The sequence below is a fragment of the Natator depressus genome, chromosome 2 (genome assembly GCF_965152275.1).
Source record: "Natator depressus isolate rNatDep1 chromosome 2, rNatDep2.hap1, whole genome shotgun sequence".
Classification (NCBI taxonomy): Eukaryota; Metazoa; Chordata; order Testudines; family Cheloniidae; genus Natator; species Natator depressus.
Window position 1 is genome coordinate 248,422,250 of NC_134235.1, and position 15,891 is coordinate 248,438,140.

Below are 15,891 nucleotides of genomic sequence, written 5' to 3' on the forward strand. Positions count from 1 at the left end.
AACACTCTGTCTAGGAGGATGGAGTCCCACTATTAACCTGCCGAAGATTACTGCCACTTCAACACACACCTCATTCAGGAGTGTCTTGATGGTATTTTCTAACAGATTTGTCTGGATTTTTTAGGTCTAGCCGGTTATAAAGATCACAATCAAAATATTGCAGAAGGCTCAGCACTGAGACCTCAGTGGTGTTCTCATTGTAAAGTGGTAGTTCTTGGTAGTGGAGTGCGGAAATCTTTCAAAGATCTGTCTTTCCTTAAACAGGTACTGTCATGGAAAGTGATATTTAGTTTTTTTTATCATAATTTTCTGTCAGCAAATTAAACCAGCAAACAATTTCAGAAATACTGCTTATATGAATATTTCAGTCAGTTTACTTAAATAGGTTCCAGTGTATAATGTGGGACAGCTATTTAAATGTTGCTACCATGATATATCATTTTTAAGGGACTTAAAAAATTCAGCAGAGCTCTCTTTCCACGGTACTAACTTTGGGCTGTTATCTGCCACTATTGGGAGAGTGATTCTGAAACCATTGCAGAGTAATAATACTTTATATTTTCAAGCAGAAGGGAGTTAATCACATTTAAATCTTGTTTTTGTATATTTTCTGCTGTTTCTTTCTTGTGGTAAGGGGGAAAAAAACAAATGTCCCTCCTGGATCTCCATTCCTGTATGCAACCAAATGTCCCTGCTGGATCTCCATTCCAGTATGCAAATATTAAAATATTTGCACCAGTATGAATTCTGGAAAAGGATGCATCTGACCTGCAACAAAAATACCATCACCATTTATCTAAATAATGAAATCATATGATTGCTATGTAATAGAGCTTTATAGTTAAAGCTATACATAAAGTGTATGAACACACATGCAAAACACCACGGATCAGATTTTTCACAGAATTTAGGTACCTAACTCCCATTGACTTCAGTGGGAGTTAGGCATCTAAATACATTAAAAAATCTGGGCCTGAATCCACAGCTACATTTTACAGATCACCACTTGATGATAAAGTTGTGTGATCTATCTTTGACCAGCCTGAAACAGGAAGAGCTTCTGTGGTTCAAAGATAAAAGAAAAATGCCGTATAGAAATACTGTCTTAAGTAAAATTCAGATGAGCATACAATAGAGAATTCTTTGCATTGATTCTAATGCACGTCTGTTGGTGGCATAAGATGCTGAAGAGTAAGGCCACTGGTGGTTTTAACTTTAAATTTCCATAGTTTATATTTGTATTACAATAGTGTCAATTCTAGTCCCTTGAATGGGCTCATAACAATCTTTGGCTTTGATTCCCAGGGTTCCCGAGAGATCTCTGATAGAGTGGAAAAGGATGTTGTCTTCTGTAGCAACAACTGCTTTGTTCTTTATTCAGCAGCTGTGCAAGCAAAAAACTCAGAGAGCAAGGTAAGTACCAATTAGCAATTATTGCTGCTACTTCTCTAATAAAATAGAAAAATTTCCTAAGTAAAGATCTTGGGCCAAGGGTTCTTGGCATACTTAGTATTTATAATACCATAAACTGTTATGTTTTAATGGCGTTTAAGTGTGAGTCCGTGCTACAGTAGGATATTGAAATTCTGAAGCAGCAAATGATCAGGAATAAAAATCAAAATCCATATTTACAGAAAATTAAACCTAGGAGAAATGCATGGCAGAGCATTAGCAGTCTTTTCCTGACAGAGCTTTATGGCCGAATCTCTGACTCTCATTGAAATCAGTGGGAGGCTTTCTGTTGAGTTGATGAACATTGCATCAAGCCTTAAGTGTATTCCTTTATTTTCTGCATTTTCATTTGCTTTATGCGCAGTAAGAAATCATTAGCAACTGTACAAATAATAACTGAACAGGGAGATTGCAGGAACACTTTACTTTCTTGACACAAAAGGTAGGAAGTATAATAATCTCCACTGTCTTTTCATTTGGCCGCAATGGCTATTTTAAAGAAATAATTACCAAAATATTAATTGATGAAGACTGTGGTGAATGACAGTGAAAGAAACAAGTAGTTTATAATTACTGAACTAGCCATTTTACACAGTGTTTTAAGAAACATGCTTGGTTGAAAATGTGATCATGCCAGGAGTTTTTCATATGTGTATTCCAGGATGACAAGAACATGTAGTTGGAACCGAATTTCATCCACTCAGTCTCCCCTGTTGTAAACAGCGAAAAGAATCCGTTTTCTGTTCGTGGACCCTAGTAAGGGTACACAGCAGCTTATAGGAGCAGCGCAGCACCTCTCAGGAGACAGACTTCCTTGTCTTGTCCTATTCTATTTAGTTTGGAGGGAAGAAAACAAGATGCTTGTGGATGAGGTCCCTTGCTGCAGATATATATCAGTACATCACCAAGCACACTGTTAGGGCTTAAAAATCTTAAATTAAAGTAATGATAATACGCTTTGCAAGAAAAATCTTACAACAAGAAGGATGTGATCTAACTCCATTGAAATAAATGAGTTTTTCCATTGACTTCAATCGGAGTTGGATCAGACCCCTAACTCTTGGATGTGAAGAGTAGAAAAGTACAGTTTAACTTTAATTTCAGTGTACTTTTCCTTGAATAAACCAGGTAGTTGGAGATCTTTACTCACTCCCCCCAACACCCCAAGGAAGACAAAACCACTCATTTAAAAAAAAAAAAAAATCCCTGTAGTCAGTCTTGTGGGGAGAAACTATAATCAGAAAAAAATTCCCTCCTGACCCACAAAAACACAGTCTCAAGCATAGAACTGACTAAATAATCCTTTAATTTATTAAATTCCATAGTTATCTAGGTTTTGCTGACTCCACCTCTTCAAATAGAAGTTTATTCAAGTCTTTAGCACACTCCCTAAAAGAATATCTTCTTAAATTCTTTGGGCATGTGTTCCTTTTTTAATGTACATTTTCAATGTATCCCCAAATTATTTTTTATTCAACACCCTAAAATAGATTATTTAGATTAATTTGACAATAACTTTAATTAAAACATTTATAGAGCTTCAGTCACGTCATGGTAAAATTGTCTTCTCTCAAGACTTAAGCATTTGCTTCAAGGTTAAGCTCCTTCAGATCACTTATCGGTTTAGTTGGCCTAATGCTTATTCTTTTTCCAGTTCTTTTTTCAAAAAAGGTGGATGAAACTGGATACTGTACTTCAAATGTCTTTTAATCAGTGCTCTATAGTGTGTTTGCATAGTATCTATAGACTTACTCTATAACATGCTCTCCTCGGTATAAGCCAGCACCCTATTTGCCTTTTTATTGTTGCCACAAACTGGATGGAGAATATAAATATTGGGTTTATCAGTATGTCCAGATCCTTTTTCTCTACCCTAGTAATTAGTTCAGTACTAGTTGAATTGTACTTATCTTGGACATTATTTCTACCCAGGTGCATCACTTTATTCTTAAACAATTAAATTTCATATTCTGCCTCTGCATCTTTTCATTTAGTTTTTCAAGATGGCCCTAAAAAACACATCAGTCTCTCTGAGTCCTAATCCTGCCCCTATTTTGAAATCCATCTGCAAATGTAGATCTCGTTATATAATTTGACCTTTCTTTTTTAATAGTGTATTTGTCCCTGAAGGATTCCACTCCTCACCAACTTCCATGAAAAATACAGTCCTTTAATTCCCAGCATTTATCTTTCTCTGCCATCTTACTAGTTCCTATCTGTTAATAATTTGTCTCCTGACCCATATTTAGAGATTTTTATATAACTTTGTCTGAAGCTTCCTAAAAATAAAGATGATGTAAATCTATTGGGTGCCGCAATCTAAACCACTTGCTATTTCGTTTTTAAAAATGTCGAGAAAGAGGAGAGGACCCATACTCTGGACTTACTGGAGCAAAAGTAAAGCTGCAAAATTATTAAAATACTGCTCTGTGAGCAACACAAGCCATGGTACCAATGAATCAAGATAACTTATTTTGTCGTATGACACAACAACCTGACAAATTACCTTATGTGCTCTAAACTCACCCCTTCCTTCTCTTCAGTCTGACCTGAAAACATTATTGGGGGATATTTGTTGTTCAATTTGGAATACATTTTTAAGAGCCTTTTTTCTATTTATTTCTCAGGACTCAATTCCATCTTTCCCACAGTCACTGATGAAAGAAATGCCACCTAAAGCATTCCATCAGTACAGCAACAACATCTCCACTTTAGATGTACATTGTCTCCCCCAGCTGCAGGAAAAAGTTTCTCCACCTTCATCACCCCCTATAACGTTCCCTCCTGCATTTGAAGCAGCCAAGGTAGAGGCGAAGTCAGATGAGCTTAAAGTAACAGTGAAGCTAAAACCTAGATTAAAAACAATACACAGTAGCCTTGATGATTGTCGACCTCTAAGTAAGAAATGGAGAGGAATGAAATGGAAAAAATGGAACATTCAGGTTGTGATTCCTAAAGGATCATTCAAACCCCCCGGTGAAGAGGAGATAGATGAGTTTCTCAAGAAACTGGGCACAACCCTTAAACCTGACCCTGTGCCTAAAGACTACAGAAAATGTTGCTTCTGTCATGAAGAGGGTGATGGACTAACAGATGGACCAGCAAGGCTTCTTAACCTTGACTTAGACCTTTGGGTCCATTTGAACTGTGCTCTTTGGTCTACAGAGGTCTATGAGACACAGGCTGGTGCCTTAATTAACGTGGAACTAGCACTGCGAAGAGGCTTGCAAATGAAATGCATGTTCTGTCACAAAATGGGCGCCACCAGCAGTTGTCACAGGTTAAGATGCACCAATATTTATCACTTTACCTGTGCCATTAAAGCACAATGCATGTTCTTTAAAGACAAAACCATGCTTTGCCCCATGCACAAACCAAAGGGAGCTCATGAGCAAGAACTTAGTTACTTTGCAGTTTTCAGGAGGGTCTACGTTCAGCGTGATGAGGTGCGGCAAATTGCTAGTATAGTACAGCGGGGAGAACGTGAGCACACTTTCCGTGTAGGAAGCCTGATCTTCCACACTATTGGTCAGCTGCTGCCGCAACAGATGCAGGCATTCCACTCTTCGAAAGCTCTCTTCCCTGTTGGATATGAGGCCAGCCGGTTGTATTGGAGCATGCGATATGCAAACAGGCGCTGTCGGTATCTGTGTTCTATTGAGGAGAAGGATGGCTTTCCAGTGTTCGTGATCAGGATTGTTGAGCAAGGTCATGATGATCTGGTTCTTACTGATTCAACACCGAAAGGTAAACCAGAATTATGTAAACTCAACAGAAGGCTTTCATGACTATACAGTTTCCTTTTACATCATATGTACAGTAAATGTTTCAGATAAATATTGCATGCACTTGTTTTCCTGCGTACCTTTCTTGTTTTGTTTCTATTTCATGCTCAGTAATGTGAGACTTGGGTTTCACAATTTCAACTTCCATTGTAGAATCGAAAAATTATTTATCTGGTGCCTAATCATTTGCTAACTCTACTGCGTGATGTAATCTCTATACCAATGTTCCAAGGCTGTACTTCCAGCACTGTGAGCTGTACTATACTTACCCAGTATTGTGCATTTCAAAGATGAAACTTCTGAGATGCAGTAGTGATGGGGGCTGTAGAATAACCGTCCTAGACAGATAAAACAGTAATGTGCACTACAAATAAAATGAGGAAGAAAGGATACTTGCAACAAGCTCATAAAGAAGCCAAAACGATAAACATGACATTGGACAAAATAAAAAAAAATATTTTGTGTGTATTTCTGCTCTGAAAAGTGGCTTTCTAAATATGACCTTTTGCGGTTCTATTTTCATTCTGGCTCAATGATCTCCAGATCAGACGTGTTCAAGCTACAAGTAAAAAGATCTTTGTTTCCAGCTACCAGCTGTGCAAACACAGCCTAGGCTCTGAGAGCCAAGCTCATTTCTTTCTCACACATAACACCTGCTATTTACACCTGTGCAACCCCATTATTGTCAATTATGCCTGCAGTGGCTTGCACAGACATAACCAGCTCCAACTTACTAAACTGTTCTGTACATGATTTACAAATTGTAATAGAATCCAGCTCACTCAGTCTTAGCTGTGTTAGCTTTGCAGGGCTAACATGAATATTTTTGTCACTGAGGTAGAATTGAGTCTGAATACGCGCACACATCTGTCAAATTACAAAGATGTTTTTTACATAGTCTCTTTTCGGAGTAGACCCATACTTGAAAGTATGTTTAGCCAGCTCAGCAGTATTATACTAGTCATGGATCCATCTCCTGGTTTTAGTCACTTTCTGGGCATGGAGGCACTAGAAGTAAGCAGTGCACTCAGACCCTGATGAAAATAAAAATATCTTGTGGTGTTCAACAGAGACCCATTTAACTAATTGTTCAGTGGCATTGTCAAGCTATGAAGGGAGCATGATTCACTGCTCTTGAACTGCTGTGCAGAATCCCAAGTGGGGTGGTGAATGTCAGAGAAAACTGATGGATTTTTAAGGCTCTGACTGACCTCCAAGGACCCCTTTGGGCTCAGATGATAGTTATGAGAATTGGCTGGATAGAAGAATGGGGACATGTTTGTCAGCTGTGTGATTGGTGACATCAGGGATCTTGGAGGTTATGGGATCCTTGGAGCTGAAAGAATCCTTGCTACATTGCCACCACCGCTATGTCCTACCTTCACCATTAGCCAAATGTGCATCCATCTTATGGGTTAAAGATGCACTCTCTAGTCTATTAATACCTCTCCTGAAAACTAGCGAGAGGGTCCTAGCAAACTGACTAAAGTTGCTTTCTTCAGCTAAGCATGCTGTCTCTACAGCATCCCAAGCAATTCTTGGGTGGTGAGAAAGGAACTGAGCTGGAGTCTCAAACTCAGATCTTTGATTCCCTCCATAACAACATATTATACCACCATGAGACATCTGGGACAGGAAGAGAGAAAAAATCATCAACTTAAGGAAGTGGAAAATTCCATTTATTTAAGGAAACTTTATTTACTTTGTGGTCATTTTTAAAATGTTTAGCAGGAGAAACTTAGCTGCCTGATTACATGAGTAGGAATTTGTAATATGGAATTAGTGATCTAAAAGTTTTTATCCAGTGCTCAAGTGTTTGTCACATTCCTCAAAATCAAGAGAAGTTTAATAGAGACACAACACTGTCTGAGAGTACTCAGCAGAACATAACTACCCAAATGAGTCTCCATTTCAGACTTTAACACCATGGTGAAGTGGGATATTTTATTTCATTAAGTTGTTCCCTTTAGATATAAAATCAACTTTTGGTACTCTGTGGCCTTTTTCATTATAGGTGTCCTCCTCCAATTTCCTTACTTGTTAGGTATAACTACAGTGTCTGTGGGCTTTCTTTATTTGCTCATTATAATCTTTTTCCATGTGGTCATGTAGGTGTGTGGGATAAAATCTTGGAGCCTGTTGCATCTGTTAGAAAAGAATCTGAAATGCTACAGCTCTTTCCTGGATATTTGAAGGGTGAAGACCTCTTTGGTTTGACAGTCTCTGCCGTGGCAAGAATTGCTGAATCAGTGAGTCATTGCTGCAACAGTTCGGGACTCTTACTCTAATTAAAGGTTTACAACAATTTAGAACATCTCAGATGAAAATCATACATTTATCACATACATATTCGTGAAGCTTCTGCAATTGTGAAACAGGCCACAGGGGCCCTTGGAGTGTCTGCGGGGAGGGAAATTCCACATGGCAGTGTCAACCTCCCCTCCACCTGGGAGCCTGTTGGGTGCCAGTGCCATTCAAAGAGTGGGTGGAACTACTCCAAGAAAGGATTAGCAGAGTGGCCAGAGACCGAATGATTTGGTGCAACGTCAGCCAGCAGGCCTGTAGTCCCCAGGGGAAACCAAAGTTACCCTCTCCCAACCTAACCGCTGGCGGAAGGTGGGCAGTTGGGGAAATCCAGCATGCACTTCCCCCAGGTGATTAACCCTAATACGAAGAGGTTCCATTTGATTCTTCATTTGGAGTTCTGTTTTGTTCCGTTGAGAACATGAAAGGTTGTAGCAAATAAATGTGCTGCATGTAACACACAAGAGTTACTGGATCAATCACACACACACACAGCAGAAGGAAAACAGTAAGAAGGTGTGAGAAAGTAAGATTTCTTTTTTCCTCCACCTTCTTACACTTTACATACATTTTCAGGAAAGAAGAACCTGAAAATCCAAAAACTGAACATTTGAAAGCCAAAATTTTGTGATTTCCAAAACCAAACCAAAGCATTAAGCTGACCTAAAACAAAAAATGTTTTGAAATTTCCCATGGAAAAATCAAAATTTGTCATTAAAATTGAAATTTCCTCATTGTGTGGTGAGATAATTTTCTGAACAAAAACTTTCTACCATCTTTACTCATAACGCACACCCGAAAAATAGTGCATTACAGGGGAAGCGTCTGCTGTGTTATGGAAGCATGCCACACCCTGCTCTCACCACATGTTCTTCAGAGAAAATTAGCCAGGAGGAAAAGGGAGTTTTGCTAAGACTCAGTGTCTCTCTCCATATTTCTATATTTGCAAATTAGTTAGTCTGATGGAATATAGATAAGAGTCAAAACAGCTTTTTGTCAAGGAAATGCTACAGAAGGTTGATCAGAAGTGTCAAGTCTTAAGTCTGAGCAACTGTGAGCGCTTTGCCTGTGCCAGGTTTAAAAAGACAGACTACTGTGTGGATGTTTTTCTGATGTGTTAACATGTGATTACTTTGTTTCTTACAGCTTCCTGGGGTTGAGGGTTGTGAGAACTACACTTTCCGATATGGCCGAAACCCTTTAATGGAACTTCCTCTTGCCATCAACCCCACAGGCTGTGCCCGTGCTGAGCCTAAAATGAGTACCCATGTCAAGAGGTTTGTGTTAAGGTATTTTGTTTTAACTTCACATAGTACAGCCCAGGGTTTATAGGCTGCTTAGGGTTATTTGTGCTTTTGTCTGCTGCTTACAAACCCTGTTGTCTTTGGCTGTGTATGTGCATGCCTGAATCAAAGGAACCGCTTTGTTGTCTATGCTAGCTGGCTTTAAGTGTATGTTTGTCTGAAAGAAGTTTTAATAAAATTCAGCTTGTGGTTTTATTCGGAGAAATCTTCAGTTTTCCTTGTATTTTTTTCTGTTATATGCCCAATTCCTGCAGGCCTCACACCTTGAATAGCACCAGCACCTCAAAGTCATTTCAGAGCACAGTGACAGGAGAGCTAAATGCGCCTTACAGTAAACAGTTTGTCCATTCCAAGTCCTCCCAGTACCGTAAAATGAAGACTGAATGGAAATCCAATGTGTATCTGGCTCGCTCTCGGATTCAGGTCAGTTACAATATAGCTGTATTTTTGAGATTTTTATTCCTAAATACAATTCCCTACAGTCTGTAGAGGGTCTGAAGGGAATTTACGGCATATGTGTGGTGATCAGTTTCCATCTATTGTATGTAACAAAGGTGGTCGTTTAATTTAAATCTTTTTTTTTTTTAATTGACTGAAGCCCTAGCTTGCAAAACTGAGTTGTGTTGTTTTACTGGTTAGGTCCTTTTAACTTTTTTCTCAAAAACAAAATGCAGTTTAGTGAAGAAACTAAAATATACAGAATCTTTTTTACCAGCAGCAGTGGGAGGATCATCTGCATATCTAGTGACTAATTTTAGACCAAGCTAGCTCATTAAAAAATGGAGAACAGAAATAATGCGAGTCCAGGATGTTGAGTAAAATACTTTGTCATGTTAATACAATTAAACAGTCAATTTATTGACTTCTGCAAACCTCCCAGATGTTCAGCTCCACTGAACGTGTTGCCAAATCTGTATAACATGCCTTGTATATATTTGCTGTATATTTTAGGTTGGACTGTGGAAGATTATTTAAATGGATAAAACACCATAGCACACATTTGAATTATTTGGTGCTAGAAAGTACTCTTTATTGTTCAAGGAATTCACAATCTCTGCATAAGTCAAATAACTCTAGAGTAAGAAGCCTACTAGCTCAATTGCTGCAAGATAAATAATTGCAAAGCATTTTCTCTTATTTTAAAAAAACTAGGAAATTAAATGCAGAAAACTGATTTTGCATCATTAAAGCTGTATAGTTAAAATCACAACAAATCAGGAGATGAAGAAGTGAAGAAATCACAGAATGTAATTGCTCAGATAGTTCTCTGTTTTAAACTTTAAAAGTGTATATTAATTCAGCCATGTTGCTCATATACTCTGCTTTTCCTGTTTTCTGGGTAAATATGTCACTTAATATATCACTGTTTATATTTCCAATTGTATATGTTAAACATATTGAATGTGTATATATGCTGGAGCTAAGGTCGCTGTTTGTATTTGCTGACAGCAAACCTGTGTTTTTGTGTTTTTGTGTTTTTTCAACCGTGTCACTTTTTATCTTTCATTATGTATCATTTCTGCATGTGTAGATATAGATTTTCTCCAAGCATGGCTTGGGGGCACACCAAAGGAATCAAATGTAAATGTGCATTGATTCTCCAGTTCTAAATCACACAGTATTCCCTTTGTAGGGCCTGGGCTTATATGCTGCTAGAGACATTGAAAAGCACACCATGATCATTGAATATATTGGAACTATCATCCGTAATGAGGTGGCAAACAGGAAAGAGAAGCTTTATGAATCTCAGGTATTGTATATTATTATTATTATTATTTACTTACTGTTCCGTTCCGTTCCTTTTCTTTCCTTTCCTTTAAGTATTCATGCAACAGAATGAGATGAGTTGCCAGCATTTTAAGACTTCCAGTCTGAGGAAGCTGAGTCAAAGTACTCTTGTGAATGAATGTTTGAATTCTGGGAGGCAGTGTTGTGTCTAGTGACTGTAGCAGGGGACTGGGAATTGGGTCTCCTGAATTCATAGATTCCAAGGCCAGAGGGACAATTGTGATCTTCCAGCCTGACTTCCTGTATAACACAGACCATAAGAACTAGCAGAAGACCGTTTCAATCCATTGACCTCTCAGTTATAGACTCGGCACACTTTTGCTGTGCCACTCTGCTTTTGATTCTGTTCGTCACTCTGCCACAGACTTACTACATGACCTTGTGATGTTAATATTACCTTAGACCTTTACAGTGCCTTTCATTCCAGGATCTCAGAGTGCTTACCAAATATATTAAACCTCACAAACGCCAGTGAGTCAGGTAATGTACCGATCTTACAGTTGTACAAGCGCAGAGAGGTCAGAGCCTGCATTTTTAGGGACCACTTTTTAAGTAAGGCTTGACCTCTTTGTGCAATGCCGGGATGTTGTGAGGGACCATTCATTGGTAAAGCACTTTGAGACCTTACATGAAAGGTGCTATACAAATCGTATTAGCATATTATTTGAGGGGGATATTAAAATCACAGGAGGTTGCCCATCATGTTTATGGCCCATCCATTCCTCATAGGTAGTGGAGTAAATGATAGTGTCCCACTTTTACACAGTAAGTGCAATATATGAATCAGTACTTCCTTAGTGAGCCAATGGGCCACGTCTAATTGTGAATCCAGAAAAGTACTTGGAGATGGTTCATGTTGTGTTAATCACCGATTTTTTTTTTGTAAAATCTATAGTGCCTTTTCTCCCCACTCTCTTTCAGAATCGTGGAGTGTACATGTTCCGCATTGACAATGATCATGTCATTGATGCTACGTTGACAGGAGGTCCTGCAAGGTGGGTGGCTCTCCAGAGAGCTGTGATCTCATGTTTGGAAATTAGCCATGTTCCCTTGGCTAGCTGTCGGGGAGGGATTCCATTTTGTGCTTTTTTTCAATGGCCTTATTCTCTAAGCTGGTCTTCACACTAAGCCGCTGAAGCAATGCCATCTTTCTCATTAACTCTTCATAGCCCTGATTTACTGTGTCATGGCAGACATACAGCTGTAGAAAAAGAAATGTAATCTTTTTAACTTTTGATTTATTTATTTATTTATTTATTTTTACATTTTTCTAGGTAAAGGAACAAGTACAGGGTAATGTAATTTTAGCTGGAAAAATCTGCTCACACTGAAGCTAAAGTCACTCTATAGTTTAGTTTAGATTCGTGTCCAATTACATAGCTTAAAAAAATACATTTTGCAAATCTTTTATTTTTGTAGGTATATTAACCATTCATGTGCACCGAACTGCGTGGCTGAGGTGGTGACTTTTGAGAGAGGACACAAGATTATCATCAGCTCCAACCGGAGAATCCAGAAAGGGGAGGAGGTAGACCTTACTCATTTGCTTTTATTTTGTTGTTCCCTTTAGTTTTATTTTTTTCCCTAAATGACCATGTATGTTGTACTACCATTAGCACAGGCAACTTGCTTACTCAGACTTGGGACAGATCCTGGTGTCCAACATTCCCATCCCCTTCCTCAGTATAAACAATTAAACTTCCCAAAAGTAGATAATGTACTGACTAGTGTAATGTATAGTGTAGAACAGGGGTTCTCAAACCTCATTGCATCACGACCCCCTTCTGACAACAAAAATTACTGCACAGCCGCAGGAGAGGGGACAGAAGCCTGAGCCTGCCCCAGGCCCTGCTGCCCTCGGGCTTCTGCCCTGGACGGTGGGGCTTGGGCTTCAGCCCTGGACCCCAGCATGTCTAAGCCAGCCCTGGCAACCCCATTAAAATGGGGTCCCGACCCACACTTTGAGAACCGCTGGTATAGAATGATAGATACAAGCAAAGATATAGTGAAGAATACAGACCAGACATTTCATAACCACGCTCTTAACATTTGTTTTCTTCCAGCTTTGCTATGACTATAAGTTTGATTTTGAAGATGACCAGCACAAGATCCCATGTCACTGTGGAGCTGTAAACTGCCGAAAATGGATGAACTAGAATGCATTCCTTGCTGTCTTTGAGGGTTGCTTGTCCCTAAGAAGAAGTGACTTACATTTTGATTTTGTCGACAGAAAATTCTTACCTTCCTGGGGAGGGGGGGAAATAAAATCACTTCTGGGAGTTTCAATTTCTATTCAAGTGTAAAACAAGCACCAGAAGCAAGTCGGCAAAATCTGAAGCTGTCTAACTTCCCAGATGCCTGGAGGTTAAACTGAATTACAGAATGGTCCAGCACTTTTGTTTTTTGAGCTCACTACGGAGAAACTGTTTAATTTGGGCAAAGAACCGATGGCTGACCTGCTGGAGGGCAGGTGGGCATATATGAATGTAAGACTGAAATCACCAGCGAAAGGGAGAAGTCCAAAGTGCTGGCCACAGCCTTATTTGATAAAGGGGCAGGCCCTCTAATTAAAGAAAATTTTTAAATAAAAGTAGACACCACTGAACAAGGAATGTACTGAAACGACTTCCTTAGGGATAGAGCTAAGGGAAAAATAACTTGCACTAAAATACATTTAAAATACTTGATTCCATGAGTCAGTTTATTGTAGTTTTTGATTTCTGTAAAATAAGAGAAACTTTTTGTATTTATTATTGAATAAGTGAATGAAGCTATTTTTAAAAAAAAAAAGTTAGAAGAAAGCCAAGCTGCTGCTGTTACCCGCAGAACTAACAAACCCTGTTACTTTGTACAAAAGTGTAAATATTTTGAGAAAAAAATACAGTATAAAAAAATAGTTATTGACCAAATGCTACCAGACTCTGCAGCAGTTCGGGTGCTTATTATAAAATGTCAATAGGGATGTTACAATATGATCTCATGTGTTACTAACCATGCCATTACAATTATTATGGAATAACCAAAATCTCAATTTAAAGAGAGGATTTTTTTTTAAATGTTTAAAGCTGGCTCAACTGTGGTCTATTAGTCCTTTTTTTTTTTTTTTTTTAAAGTAATCTTTAAGCCTGGTAGAAGGCATGTATATTACAACTATGACTTTTATAGACGCTTGGGTAAGTTAGACTGATTTATTTTATTTGTATTATATTGTTGCATCCCTATTTCTTAAGTCAGGTTTTTTTGTGCTTACAATTTGTGATAACTGTGAATAACTGCTAAAACCACCCAAAATAGAGGCTGAACGTGGTTTTTCCTTCAGAAAAAGTAGTCACGATTAGGTGACTGTTCAGCTTACACTAAATCATGTAAACAGAATAGGATCATGTAGTGGGAGCTTAAGTCCAATATGATAGATAGCCTTCTTTAAAAGAAAAAACAAGGAAAAAAATTAGATGTAATTGTGCTTGCAGCTGCAGGACTCTGGCAATAAGGTTTTGGAAAATGTAATTTAAAAATGTGTTTGTATGGATTGTTTTTGTTTACATTTCTTTAAAAAAATAAACACTGTTTTGTGTTTGCTTGTAGAAACTTAATCAGCATTTTGAACCAGGTTAGCTTTTTATTTTGTACTTAAAATTCTGGTACTGACACTTCACAGGTTTAAATATAAAAAAAAAATGAAGTTTTTTTGTGTGCACAATTAAAGTGGACTGTAAACTGTTGGTATATTCAGTAATACAGTTCTGAACTTGTAATGTATATGGCATGATGTATTTTTATCTTACAGAATAAATCAATTGTATATATTTTTCTCTTGATAAATAGCTGTATGAAATTGTTTCTTGAATATTTTTCTTCTCTTGTACAATATTCCAACATCCTACCAGTATTTGTCCTACAGTTTTTTCTGTTCTGTATAATAGTATCTAATGTTGGCAAAAAAAAAGAAAAAAAAAAAAGAAAAAAAATTTTGAAGTATACAGAGTGTTATGGGTTTTGGAATTTGTGAAAACAGATTTAGAAGATCAGCATTTACAAATAAAAATATTTTACATCTATAAATGATGCCTCCGCATTTTCATTTTGGAGCGTCTGTTTTCTGTTTGTTCCAGTGTAACCTCATCTGTTGCTACCACTGAGCACCACCACTCTTAGCGGGCACAGATCCAGCATCCCTCTAAGCCCAGCTGCATCCTGAGTTATCTACTACAAAGCCATGCACGGCATCCACAACACCGTCCAGGTCTGGGCCCTTGAAGTTAGGGGGTCCTAAGCTTCAGCTCATGGGGCAAAGTATTGCCTCCACCAGAAGCAGAGTCTGCAGGAGGTGCCAAGAGAAGAGCCCGCCATCCTCCACCCAGTCCCCTACTGCCCAGCTGCTTCACATCAAGGCCTCCAGCATCTCTTCACCTTCATTTTACACAACGAACGGGTCTCCAGGGCCCACGATTGATTTATTAAGAAGCGGAAGCAAAAAGAATGGGGAAAAGCCTTCCAATGCACCTCGTCTTTCTCAGTGATACAGTGGGGCTTCCCCCATGCACCCAGACTTACTGGACATCAGAGAACTATTGTTCCACCCGCGTTGTGTCATCAGCATTTGGGGTGAGCCCGAGGCCTGGTGGGTGCATGGCAACCAATCAGCCTAGGCTTTCCACCTGGTTCTGGTGAAATGTCAGTGTTGTAGAGCCCGGGGACTTGAGCTGTAGTGCCAGCCGCTTCTGCCTGCTGTCTTGACATGTGGCAGCTGCCTCTCTTCTGTTCAGCAGAGCTCCAAAGTGATGTCTGGTAACTGCTGAAAAGCAGCAGAAGAGCCCCTTCCTGTTGCATTTTCTCTCAGCACTAATGGTTTAATGCCCCACACCTCTGGAATTCAGAGGCATCCAAGAGGTGCTGTAGGCAGCTTTACAAGAGCCTCAGGAGGTGAGGTATGCCCTGCTGCTACAAACACTAACCCTCTCTCTCCTAGGGCATGGTGTTGAGGCAGGTGTGTAGGGCCTCAAATCCCACCCAAAACCTCAACCGTGAGAGCCTTGCCCAGGAGCATGAGGATTCCCGTGCAGATGAGAACCCCTCACAGCCTGTTCCAGAGCAGGTCTTGCAAACTCCAGAGACTCCAGGTCCCAGGAAGGTAAAATCAAGTGTCTCCTTCACAAAGCAGCATTTTGTACTGTTAATGAGCAAGCAGTGTAAAAATCAGAGTTTAAGTCCCTTTGTCCTTCCCACCTTGGTGGAGTGGTAGCTGGGACTTTTCTCCT

The 15,891-nt window shown here is 39.0% G+C and overlaps 2 protein-coding genes across 8 annotated transcripts in view; one reads left to right on the forward strand and one right to left on the reverse strand.

Moving 5' to 3' along the window:
* KMT2C (lysine methyltransferase 2C) overlaps window positions 1-14,820 on the forward strand; it is a 328,020-nt gene extending 313,200 nt beyond the window's left edge. Inside the window, exons 51-60 of one of the 2 annotated variants that reach the window (XM_074946303.1) lie at window positions 125-264; window positions 1,306-1,413; window positions 4,080-5,199; window positions 7,350-7,486; window positions 8,688-8,830; window positions 9,100-9,268; window positions 10,479-10,595; window positions 11,555-11,628; window positions 12,053-12,161; window positions 12,697-14,820. In XM_074946303.1, coding sequence (XP_074802404.1) covers window positions 125-264; window positions 1,306-1,413; window positions 4,080-5,199; window positions 7,350-7,486; window positions 8,688-8,830; window positions 9,100-9,268; window positions 10,479-10,595; window positions 11,555-11,628; window positions 12,053-12,161; window positions 12,697-12,789 — 2,210 coding nt within the window. In that variant the 3' untranslated portion in view covers window positions 12,790-14,820. The remainder of the gene's footprint in view (window positions 1-124; window positions 265-1,305; window positions 1,414-4,079; window positions 5,200-7,349; window positions 7,487-8,687; window positions 8,831-9,099; window positions 9,269-10,478; window positions 10,596-11,554; window positions 11,629-12,052; window positions 12,162-12,696) is intronic. The other variant, XM_074946304.1, reaches the window with a different exon arrangement.
* Window positions 9,904-15,891, reverse strand: part of GALNT11 (polypeptide N-acetylgalactosaminyltransferase 11) — a 103,340-nt gene continuing 97,352 nt past the window's right edge. For 5 of the 6 annotated variants that reach the window (XM_074946306.1, XM_074946310.1, XM_074946308.1 and 2 more), the window contains exon 12: window positions 9,904-11,834. In XM_074946306.1, the coding sequence (XP_074802407.1) occupies window positions 11,688-11,834 (147 nt within the window). In that variant the 3' untranslated portion in view covers window positions 9,904-11,687. The remainder of the gene's footprint in view (window positions 11,835-15,891) is intronic. The other variant, XM_074946305.1, reaches the window with a different exon arrangement.